The sequence below is a fragment of the Vulpes vulpes genome, chromosome 2 (genome assembly GCF_048418805.1).
Source record: "Vulpes vulpes isolate BD-2025 chromosome 2, VulVul3, whole genome shotgun sequence".
NCBI lineage: Eukaryota > Metazoa > Chordata > Mammalia > Carnivora > Canidae > Vulpes > Vulpes vulpes.
Window position 1 is genome coordinate 55,571,131 of NC_132781.1, and position 10,843 is coordinate 55,581,973.

Genomic DNA, 10,843 nt, shown 5'->3' on the forward strand with positions numbered 1-10,843 from the left:
AGTCTAGGTGATTTGAGAGTATCCTGAGGCCTGGTCAGTTTACCTGAGGCTGCTGGACCTGGCCTGGGTGCAGGGAGGTGGGGACATCACCCCTATAAGGTAGGTGGAGCCTGTCCTTTGAGAAGACGGTGAAGCCTATTTCACTGGGTGGGGAGCTCTGGTAACTAGTCCTCTCCCTTTCTCTCCCTGCAGTGACCCGTGTCCACGCCACCTCTGCAGCTCCCTCAGCCACAGCGCTGCCTGCCTCCCCCGTCACCCGCCGCTCCAGTGAACCCCAGCTGTGTCCCGGAAGTACCCCAAAGCCACCTGGGGAGTCGGACCAGGGTCCTTATGCCAGCCCCTCCCACACGCTCTGCAAGGCCTCCCCATCGCCATCACTCAGCAGCTACAGTGACCCGGACTCTGGCCATTACTGCCAGCTCCAGCCTCCTGTTCGTGGCAGCCGAGAGTGGGCAATGGCTGAGGCCTCTGGCCGGCAGGCCAGAAGCTATGGAGAGAGGCTAAAGGAACTGTCAGAGAATGGGGCGTCAGAGGGGGACTGGGGCAGGGCCTTCACAGCCCCCGTTGTGGAAGCCACCTCTTCCTTCAACCCAGCCACCTTCCAGTCACTACTGATCCCCAAGGATAACCGGCCACTGGAGGTGGGCCTCCTGCGCAAGGTCAAGGAGCTGCTAGCAGAGGTGGATGCACGGACGCTGGCCCGGCACGTCACCAAGGTTGACTGTCTGGTAGGTGCTGGGAAAACATTGGGACGGAAAGATCACCTCTGTCCTGTGGCTTTGGGACAAGGGTTGGGGTGGGTGAGGAGTTGACCCCTAAATTCCCAAAGTATAGAGTGTGGGCTAAGATTCTAGCTTCATAGAGTCCCTCACTTGCTGTGTGACTCTGGGCTGATGACTTTACCTCTCTGGGCCTCCATTTTCTCCTAAAAACAACAACTACAAAAGATATATTCTTGCTTCCTCCCCTTTGGCACTGGAACTGGGCGGTGCTGAGAGCCAGAGCTCCCTGAGGCACTGGTGAGAGTCTGCCCCACTGTTCCAGGGAATGTGAAAGCCCAGACTACCTACCTCCACTCCCCCTAGTGGACAAAGTAAGCAAAACTCATAACCTAAACTAAATTATCAATGCCTGGGCCTCTGAATGAATCTTTTTATTTTTTTTAATTTTTTTTTATTGGAGTTCAATTTGCCAACATATAGAATAACACACAGTGTTCATCCCGCCAAGTGCTCCCCTCAGTGCCCATCACCCAGTCACCCCAACCCCCCGCCCACCTCCCCTTCCACTACCCCTTGTTCATTTCCCAGAGTTAGGTGTCTCTCATGTTTTGTCACCCTCACTGATATTTTCACTCATTTTCTCTCCTTTCCTTTATTCCCTTTCACTAATTTTTATATTCCCCAAATGAATCAGACCACATAATGATTGTCCTTTTCTGATCGACTTATTTCACTCAGCATAATACCCTCCAGGTCCATCCACGTCTGAATGAATCTTAATACGGACCCAGACTCTCTGCACCTCAGCTTCTCCCTCTAAAGTTTGGAGGGGGGCACTGATTACTTTATTTGGGGGCCACACTGATCTCTCAGCTCAGGAAGCAAGAAAAGAGTGTGGAGATATTGCCCTGTGCAGTGCTAGGCGTGAACGGAGCAGTTCTGGGCTCTAGGCCCCGCTGTGTGATCTTGGACAGGTCCTTTTCCTCCCTGGGTCTCAGGTTTGCTTTCTGGAATAAGGGTGTCCTGGCCACCTTTGGCACATAGCAAACATCTCTGGGCGTTTTCCCATTTATCCCTCATTTCACGGAAATGGGGCAGGGGGGATGAGGTTCATTTGCTCCATGGCAGAGAGTGAGAGCTGGAATTCAAAACCTGTATCCCAGCCAGGCTGTCCTCCTAGATAAAGCCCTCTGACTCCCAGATGGCCTGGGCCAGCCGCGACAGGAAATTAATCAGCCCTCTGGGCGTCCTTGCAGGTTGCTAGGATACTGGGCGTTACCAAGGAGATGCAGACCCTAATGGGAGTCCGCTGGGGCATGGAGCTGCTCACCCTCCCCCATGGCCGGCAGCTACGACTAGACCTGCTGGAAAGGTAAGGCGAGCACTTGCACGCGGACACTCGGGGGAATGCCCGGTGCTACCTCGCTGCCCTTTGGCTGTGGCCGGTTGGCCAATCAGAGTCTCTCCGCGCGGCTCCCCGGCTACTCCCTCTCTCCATTGACGGATCGCAACTGCTCGGCGTCCCGCTCCCAGCAATCCTAGTTTCCCCAAAGCCGGAGTCCTAGCTCGGGATTCATCTTTGCACCCTCTGGACCAATCACACGCCGTGAGCCTTCGCCCCGCCCATCAGCTCCGGCTACTCTTCCTAAAAACTGTTCTGCCGGGTGAATTCCACTGATCCTTCGCTAGCTCCGCGGCCCCGCGCTCTAAAGCTTCTGGCCCCGCCCCTGGCGTACACTGACCAATCAGAAGCCCGTAGCCTTGCCTTCCCTCGCTCTGGCCGCGCCCCCTCATCTCATTGACCCTTTCCAACCTATCACTTCGGGGCTCGGCCCTCCGCCCCTCGGGCCCCCTCGCCTCTGACCTGGCCTCTGTGACAGGTTCCACACCATGTCCATCATGCTGGCCGTGGACATCCTGGGCTGCACGGGCTCCGCCGAGGAGCGGGCAGCGCTTCTGCACAAGACCATCCAGCTGGCAGCTGAACTTCGGGGGACAATGGGCAACATGTTCAGCTTCGCTGCGGTCATGGGCGCCCTGGATATGGCCCAGGTATGGAGGGGCGCATCTCGAGCTGGGTGGGCTTCAGGTAGTCGCTGTCTGGAGGAGCCCTGGGATGCGTTCCAATCCGGAAGAACCTGGTGACTTTTAGGCAGTATTGGTAAAAAGAGTCACCGCGAGAACTGAGTTCTCTAAGTTGGCAATCTGCTCCAACACCAAGTCTTGTCCCTTTTTTGGGCCTCAGTTTGCCTACCTGCAAAATGAGTGAGGAGCATTATATGAGTTTCAGGAATAAATATAAAATGGCTATCATTTGGCGAGCACTTAATATATGTCAGGTACTACACTAAGTACAAGCATTGATTCCTTGAGAGAACAACCTTGTGAAGCAAGTCCCTTTATTGTCACATTTACTCATGGAGAAATCGAGGCACAGCAGTACTTGCCTAAGGTCACACCGTCAGAGACTAGAAAAGTTGGGATTCGAAGCAGGTCTGTTTCCAAGCCTGAACCTCATCCACACTCTACACTTGCTCGCCTATGCCTAGTCAAAAGTAACAACAGGGGCCCAGGGGCCGTGGTTCAACTTCCAGCTCTGCCACCTAATTTTGGAATGATCTTGGGCAAGTCATTCCCCTCATTAAGCCTTAGTTCCCTCCTCTGTAAAGTGAGCTGTTGCAGGGCCTCATGGGAGAATGTGAAGAGCTGCCAGCACCATCCCTGGCACATGAATGGTGACTGTGATAATAGCAATTATCCTATATCTGGGTGTCCACTCAGCAGGGTAGCTTGTGGCCCATGCAGGCCCCTTCCCTAGCTGGACGCTCACAGTCTGCTCTTCCCAGATTGCCCGGCTGGAGCAGACATGGGTCACGCTTCGGCAGCGATACACGGAGGGTGCCATCCTCTATGAGAAGAAGCTCAAGCCATTTCTGAAGAGCCTCAACGAGGGCAAAGGTACCTCTCCCACCTTGCTGTGTGACCTCAGGCAGGCTCCAACCCCTCTCTGGGCCAGCAAAGACCAGTGTGGACGAAGATGAGAGCTATGGAGCTATTCTTGCGCTCACTTTCTGCATTTGGCAACTGTGTGAGCCGCAGCCAAGAACAGGCTGCAGTGGTGTCAGCTGGAGGAACCCAAAAGTAGGGGGCTTGTCTTGGGAGTTGGGAGCCCTGGGTGCTCAGTCAGAGATCTCAGGCAGACCCTCCCCCTGGTGCACCTGCTTGCCAAGGTTTCTAAGCGCCCGCCTCCCTCCCTGCAGAAGGCCCGCCGCTGAGCAACACCACGTTCCCCCATGTGCTGCCACTCATCACTCTGCTGGAGTGTGACTCGGCCCCTGCCGAGGGCCCTGAGCCCTGGGGCAGCACAGAACACGGCGTAGAGGTGGTGCTGGCCCACCTGGAGGCTGCCCGCACGGTGGCGCACCATGGAGGCCTGTATCACACCAACGCTGAGGTCAAGCTGCAAGGTGAGTCACAGGTCACATCCAGGGGGTGCAACAGTCACTGGTCACGCTGGCCGGGCCTCCCTCCACCAGAGTTGCTCTCCCTATTCCTCCAAAGGTCCCTTCACATTTCTCCATTCCTCTGTCCTGCTCCGCTCCCCGACTCCTTGTTCTTATGCCTGTTTGCCACTCACTTACCAGTTCAACTGTTAGTGGAAGGGCCCAGGGTGGTGGTGGAAGGGTGCAGATGATTCAGAGAGCACCAGAGCTATGTCTTTTTCTCTGAGCTTCTGTTTTCTCACCTGCGAAGTGGATGTCCTAATGGGATTGCTTTACCAAGGCTGTTTGCAAAGCACTTTGGCCTGGGCCTGAGACACACCTGCCCTGCCTTAGGGGAGCTCCCAGGCCAAGTGGGGAGGGGGAACACCCTTGTGAAAGGACCAGAGAGGGAGTGGCTTCAGACAATCCATCCTTTACTGCTTTAGGCATTATTAAATCAGGAAAGTTCATTGTAGGCAAATTGGAGATTACAGTTGAGCAAAAAGAAAACACAAAAGCACCCACAATCACCCAGAGGCAAATGGTGGGAACATTCTGGTGTTTTTCTTTCCTGCCTTTTTCTTTTTCAGAAAGAACCAAAAAATTGTTTTTACTTACAAAAATTTACTTGCAAAATGCATACATTTCTAAAGAAAAATGTTGGAACTTACTGAAAAAAATACAAAAAAGAAAAGAAAAATCCTTTCAAACTGACATTACTATTTTATCATCCAGCAACTTAAATATTATTTGTTGCAAACATGGTCATGTTCATGGACAAAGCTTGTTGGATTCTTAGTAGAGCTGGGAGAAGGGTCTGTAGGAGCAGGACCCTGAGAGATGTGTTGGGGATGGTAGTCCCCTGACCCCTGTACCCTGTCTTGTAGGGTTCCAGGCCCGGCCAGAGCTTCTGGAGGTGTTCAGCACAGAGTTCCAGATGCGCCTCCTCTGGGGCAGCCAGGGCGCCAGCAGCAACCAGGCCCGGCGCTATGAGAAGTTTGACAAGGTTCTCACAGCCCTGTCCCACAAACTGGAGCCTGCTGTCCGCTCCAGTGAGCTGTGACCCCCGTGGACCTCTCCCCTCTGCAGCTGTGGGCAGCAACAGGGAGAGGGGCACAGACCTCTCCCCAGAGCACCCCAGAGACACTGTGATCAGCTCGAGAATGTTCTCGGCCCAAACCAGGATCTCCCTTGCACCTCCAGGGTCCTGCATGGACCCCGGGCTCCATCCCACCTACTATATGCCCACCAAGTCTCCTTTCAGGAAGCAACAAAACCCTGTTCCTCCCTCCAGCTTTTGCTTCTCCCCTTCCTGCTGAGGTGCCCCGTGTCCGAGCCATGGGAGGCTTCCTCACACCTCCTCTTTCTTTGGGCGTCTGCCCTCAACGGACACCAAGGCCTCCACCTGGTTGTAAATATGTCTGTCTGTTCTGTAAATAGATGTACAGAGGCCATGTTCTTTCTTTCATATAATAAACTTTTATGACTCTTTCTTCTGTCTCTCAGAGGCCCCAGGGGGTGGAACAAAGCGTCTCTTCTCTCAGGTGAAAGGTGGAAAAATTCAACAGTAAATACTTATTTAGCACCTGGTATGTTCCAGATTCTACCAGGAGCTGCCAATACGGAAACACAGTCCCAGTCCTGAAGGAGCTCGCAGACCAGTGAGGGAAAGAACCAGCCAATTCCAAGCAAGGGGAGAAATCCTGGCAGGGCCCCTACTCTTACCCCATGTCCTGCTTTGGGAAGCCTAGTAAAGTTTCCCACAAATGCACAACCAAGCATTCCAGATGTTTGGGGTGGAAGGGCTTGTTGAGATTTACGATTTCACCTCTACCCTGAAAAACAGAACTGGGGGGAGAAGGGGTCCTCCCAGCATCACAGCAACAGAATGAGGATGGCTGGCACCAGGGTGTCCTGATCTGGAGTTCTTTCCTTTTCTCAATAGAGGAAACTACTTATTTCTTTTCAGGCTCTGAAAGGGCCTTAGAAGGTGTGTGTGTGTGTGTGTGTGTGTGTGTGAGAGAGAGAGAGAGAGAGAGAGAGAGAGAGAGGAAGGGCCTTGGAAGGCTGTGTGTGTGTGTGTGTGTGTGTGTGTAGGTGGGTAGGTCAGGGAATCTCTAAGAAAGGTCATGAAAGCAGTTGTCTGGATTCCATGGGTAGGAGAGGTGGGCAATGTGGATCAACACGATTCCCCTCCGGGCTGGATACCTGGGGAGCCTGTTTACTGAGTATGAGATGTCCTCTGAAGGAGAGAGGCTGGATAACAGTGCATTAGATCTTTGTCAGCATCCTGACTTGGGTTCAGTTCTATTATTTACTAGCTGGGTGGCCTTGGACAAGAGGCTTAACCCCTTGGATCCCAATTTCCTCCTCAATAAAATGAGGACAATAACAAAATCGGTTCCTTAGGACTGATGTTAAAGCACTAGGGAATAGTAGCTGCTAGGTAGGGGACTGCCGTATATCATACATAATGGATTGCCAATAATTATTTATTGATTACTTTCCGAGTCAAAACTCTTTATGTGCTGTACCTCATTGAAATATCATTTCTCTGTATGGCGGGTAAAGCTATCAGAAGACATTTAAGGCACCTAACACAAACCGCACATAGTAGGTGCTCACCAAAAGCTGTATTACTGAGCGCTCTTTTATCATATAAAAAAGAGAGCATGGAAAAGGCGCTTTGCAAGGTTTAAGGTGCCGCATAACTTTTTGCTACAATTGTCATGTCACCTTTTGTGGTCATAATCCTTTATTATTCTTTTGGCGCTATTATAGTCGCCTAGTTACCGTGGCCAAGGAAACGCGGCCCGCCGTCCTGGATTAGGACGGTTCGCGGACTCCCCCTAGAGGCTACCTTCCGGTCCTGCGGCGGGAGGACGGCTCGGGCCTTTCTGGGGGAAGCCGGGAATTGTAGGCTACGGAAGGCGGCTGTCGAGGAGAGATGCACGCCGGGAGTTGTGGTCCTAGGGAGGGGCGGTTGGCCCACACTCGGCTCCCGCCTCATCCGTATGGCGGCTGCGAGTCTCGGCTGCAGGCCCTGGGGCTCGCTCCTCGGGTTGCTGGGGCTGGTGTCGGCCGCGGCCGCCGCCTGGGATCTGACTTCGCTGCATTGCCACTTCGGCGCTTTCTGCGAATGTGACTTCCAGCCCGACTTTCAGGGTGAGGGGCTGCAGGAGCCCGGAGCAGAGGGGCCGGCTGACCGGGGAGCCCTCGGACTGTGGGGTTGCGCCCGGGCCACCCGGAGGGCAGAACCGAGGGGCGGGACCCGCAGGCTTCCGGGTGGCACGGGCCGGAAGTGGGCCCGGCTTGAAGGACCGAGAGCCTGGAGCAGCGGACTGGGGGCGACGGTTTGGGGAAGCCTGTTTGGAGTCCAGGCAGAACCCTGTCAGGATGGAGAGGGCCTTGGGGGGAGGATTGGGCCTCCACAATGGACTGGCCGTCAGGGGAGATACCTGCCTTGGGCATGGGTAGGAGTCTTGGGCCAACCCTGTTGACAGCTCTCCACCACTTATAGCTGAGCGCAGTGCAGAGGGCCAGCTGGTGGGGGCGCTGCCAGGTCTGAGGGTGGCTGCTGCAGCCGGAGACCCCAAGGGCCCCACTCCCTATCCGAAGACAGTTTGTAAAAATGTCCCAGAACACAGGGATCCCTAGACCAGGTTTCAGACGTGACTCCTCCCCACCCCCTTCGGTGCCAGTGGTGGGTCTTCAGCTCTGATACTGCCCTTCTTGTGGCCCTAGGTCTGGAGTGTGACCTGGCCCAGCACCTGGCCGGCCAGCACTTGGCCAAGGCACTGGTAGTGAAGGCACTGAAGGCCTTCGTGCAGGACCCAGCACCTACCAAGCCACTGGTCCTCTCCCTGCATGGCTGGACAGGCACCGGCAAGTCCTATGTCAGCTCCCTGCTGGCTCACTACCTCTTCCGGGGTGGCCTCCACAGCCCCCACGTACACCACTTTTCCCCCGTCATCCACTTCCCTCACGCCAGCCACCTGGAGCGCTACAAGGTAGGCTGGTGGCATCCTGGACCACCGTTCATCTGCATGTTGGGGTGCCAGATCTTAGGGAGTGAATGAGTCCCAAGTCCAGAGAGGGAGAGTCACTTGCTCCAGGTCACACACCCAGTTGGAGCCTCAGGCCTTAGGACCCATCATAAACAGAGCTTGAGATGGACAAAGGACATGAGATTATATAATCGCAGGTATTAATGTATTGAGCATTTACCTTTGCCTGTCTGCATTACCTTCTTTCTGTAAAGTATGGTCCCAATTTGAGGCTCAGAGTAAGCATCCAGCAAATAGTAGCTCTTATTACTATCATTGTTGTTGATTGCAGGGTACTTTCCAGGCTGGTCTTTGTCAGCTGTCAACATTATTGAGAAGGTTCAGGAAGCATAACGGAACCTTCCTCTGTTATGGAAAGTAGGAGATATCAGAGAAGGAGTCCTGAACAGGCAGATGTGAGGCCTGGGTTTGAGTCTGTTTGCTTGCTGACTTGCTGTGTGTGTGAACTTGAACGAGTCTCTGACCCCTTAGGGCCACAGTTTGGCCACCAGCCCCACGAAAGGGTTAGTTTTCTCTGGGAGACCAGACCTTCCTGGGAAAGGGCGTTCTTACCTTGGGAAGAAGTCTGAATTAGAGGAGTATCTCCAGGTGCCCTCAAACTCCCGCCTCTTCCCTGCAGAAGGAGCTTAAGAGCTGGGTCCAGGGGAACCTCACAGCCTGCAGCCGCTCCCTGTTCCTCTTTGACGAGATGGACAAGCTGGCCCCAGGCCTGATGGAAGTCCTGCGACCTTTCCTGGGCTCCTCCTGGGTTGTGTTCGGGACCAACTATCGCAAAGCTATCTTCATCTTCATCAGGTGGGCCCAGCTTTGCAGCAGCATGATAGGGGATATTTGTCCAAGGTCTCAGCTATCCAGTCTTGGCCTGTGGTCCCATACCAGAGTACCTCTTTCCCCTGGGGCCCAGTTGGTGTTTCCCAAAGCCCCTTAAACTCTGGCTGTGACACTATATTCAGATTTTGACAATCTCAAAGCTCACTCTGGGCTCAGTCTTTGGGATCCTCACTGTTTCTTTGTGAAAGCCCTGCCAGGCTAAGTGTTTTCCCTCCTTTGTGGCCAGGAGACATAGACCTGGGGAAAATAGGACTTGAATTCTAGTCCCACCTCTAAGAGTTCTAGCCATGTTTTCTTGGGCAAATCTCTTCACCTCTCTGAACTCCCATCTCCTCTTCCACACAGCAGGATTATTAATACCCCACTGTCCTCCTAGAGGCTGGGGGAGGGAAAGTCAGTTAAGGGACCCAAAAGTGTTTTGTAAACTTTAAAGTGCATGGCACATCCAGATGAATCTCCAGGCATCACATGGTAGACAAAATCTCTGAAGAGGGGAAGTGGTTCATATGGGGTGTTTTCAGTGGATTTGGCTCCAGCTGAACTGGGTCTCCAGGCTCATGTCACGTTGGGTAGCACATGGGAAGTAAGAGCCAAATCCTGCCCCGCCACCACGGTCTGAGCCATGGCCTGCGTCCCCCCATGGGTTTCAGCAACACTGGCGGTGAGCAGATCAACCAAGTGGCACTGGAGGCGTGGCGCAGCCACCGGGATCGGGAGGAGATCCGCCTGCAGGAGCTGGAGCTGGTCATTTCCCAGGCTGTGCTGGACAACCCATACCGTGAGTTCAGCTGGGGAGGCCCACCCTGGGGTGACTTCGGCAGGCTGAGGCTTCACACCCACATTGCCTGGGCTGGGCCAGCTTCTCCCTGGGTCTGGTGCTCTACCCACTGTCCTCGGGATTTCTCAGGCCAGGCTTTGGCACACCCAGCTGTCATACAAGCTCCTGGAACCCAATACAGACCCTTCCCCCTTTGCCCCTTCCTGCAGATGGCTTCTGGCGCTCCGGCATCATGGAAGAGCACCTCCTGGACGTCCTGGTGCCCTTCCTGCCACTGCAGCGGCACCATGTGCGACACTGTGTGCTCAACGAGCTGGCCCAGCTGGGCCTGGAGCCGAGGGAAGAGGTCATCCAGGCTGTGCTGGACAGCACCACCTTCTTCCCCGAGAAAGAGCAGCTCTTTTCCTCCAACGGCTGTAAGACTGTGGCTTCCAGAATTGCCTTCTTTCTCTGACTCTCCATATGGCATCCTTGCCCTCCTCTGCCTGGCCAGGCTGTGCAGGAAAGCCAGGGGCCTCCTTGGTAGGGACCCTTTTCCTGACCCTCTTGGGGAGCAAGACCCAGAGCCCAAAGCGAAGATGAGGAGGCATCTTGGCCTTTGCTTCCTTCCCTACGGAACCACTGGTGACCCCAGAACTTCAGTGAGCCTTGACCTTGCCCTCAGCCTAAGCCTTCTTAAGATGTGAATTGTAACTCAGGGACTATGGCTCATGGCTGCTCTCTCCCTCTTCTGTCTGTGACTCTCGGCCCCTTGCTCTGGCACCATCTTCTCAACCCTCCACACCCCATGTCCCTCCATACCCCATGTCCCAGTACCGGAAAGCCAAGCCGAGACTTCTCAGTCTTTGTGAATATAGAGACTCAAGCTGCCGCTTAGGCCTGGTTTTTAAGGTTTTTAATTTTATAAGAGAACAAATACAATAAACTTAGCCATGGGACCAGAGGAATATTGGCTGAGATATC

The 10,843-nt window shown here is 54.2% G+C and overlaps 2 protein-coding genes and 1 long non-coding RNA gene across 9 annotated transcripts in view; 2 read left to right on the plus strand and 1 right to left on the minus strand.

The window, feature by feature from the left end:
- SH2D3C (SH2 domain containing 3C) overlaps positions 1-5,696 on the plus strand; it is a 30,268-nt gene extending 24,572 nt beyond the window's left edge. For all 4 annotated transcript variants that reach the window (XM_026009352.2, XM_026009353.2, XM_072741874.1 and 1 more), the window contains 6 exons: positions 193-728; positions 1,979-2,094; positions 2,603-2,774; positions 3,569-3,680; positions 3,983-4,189; positions 5,092-5,696. In XM_026009352.2, coding sequence (XP_025865137.1) covers positions 193-728; positions 1,979-2,094; positions 2,603-2,774; positions 3,569-3,680; positions 3,983-4,189; positions 5,092-5,267 — 1,319 coding nt within the window. In that variant the 3' untranslated portion in view covers positions 5,268-5,696. The remainder of the gene's footprint in view (positions 1-192; positions 729-1,978; positions 2,095-2,602; positions 2,775-3,568; positions 3,681-3,982; positions 4,190-5,091) is intronic.
- LOC140595936 (uncharacterized) lies at positions 1,383-7,359 on the minus strand. The gene is made up of 2 exons (XR_011997922.1): positions 7,065-7,359; positions 1,383-2,976 (listed from the first exon to the last, which is right to left on the minus strand). It is a non-coding gene; the product is annotated as an uncharacterized lncRNA (long non-coding RNA).
- On the plus strand, positions 7,102-10,827 carry TOR2A (torsin family 2 member A). Of its 4 annotated transcripts, none has more exons than XM_026009354.2 (5): positions 7,102-7,369; positions 7,949-8,214; positions 8,891-9,066; positions 9,753-9,880; positions 10,090-10,827. In XM_026009354.2, the coding sequence occupies exons 1-5, from the start codon at positions 7,219-7,221 to the stop codon at positions 10,332-10,334; spliced, it is 966 nt and encodes a 321-aa protein (XP_025865139.1). In that variant the 5' UTR covers positions 7,102-7,218; the 3' UTR covers positions 10,335-10,827. The 4 variants fall into 4 exon arrangements, with proteins under 4 accessions (XP_025865139.1, XP_072598093.1, XP_072598084.1 ...); XM_072741973.1 differs by lacking the exon at positions 7,102-7,369 and adding an exon at positions 7,492-7,677; XM_072741992.1 differs by lacking the exon at positions 9,753-9,880 and having other exon boundaries at positions 7,121-7,369.
- Positions 10,828-10,843: the final 16 nt, after the last annotated feature.

Excerpts from the sequence above, each read along its gene's own strand:
- TOR2A (XM_026009354.2), top strand. The coding sequence starts at position 7,219 with ATGGCGGCTGCGAGTCTCGGCTGCAGGCCCTGGGGCTCGCTCCTCGGG. Across the intron at positions 7,370-7,948 it reads CTTCCAGCCCGACTTTCAGG|GTCTGGAGTGTGACCTGGCC; the intron begins GTGAGGGGCTGC and ends TTGTGGCCCTAG. Across the intron at positions 9,067-9,752 it reads GCTATCTTCATCTTCATCAG|CAACACTGGCGGTGAGCAGA; the intron begins GTGGGCCCAGCT and ends CATGGGTTTCAG.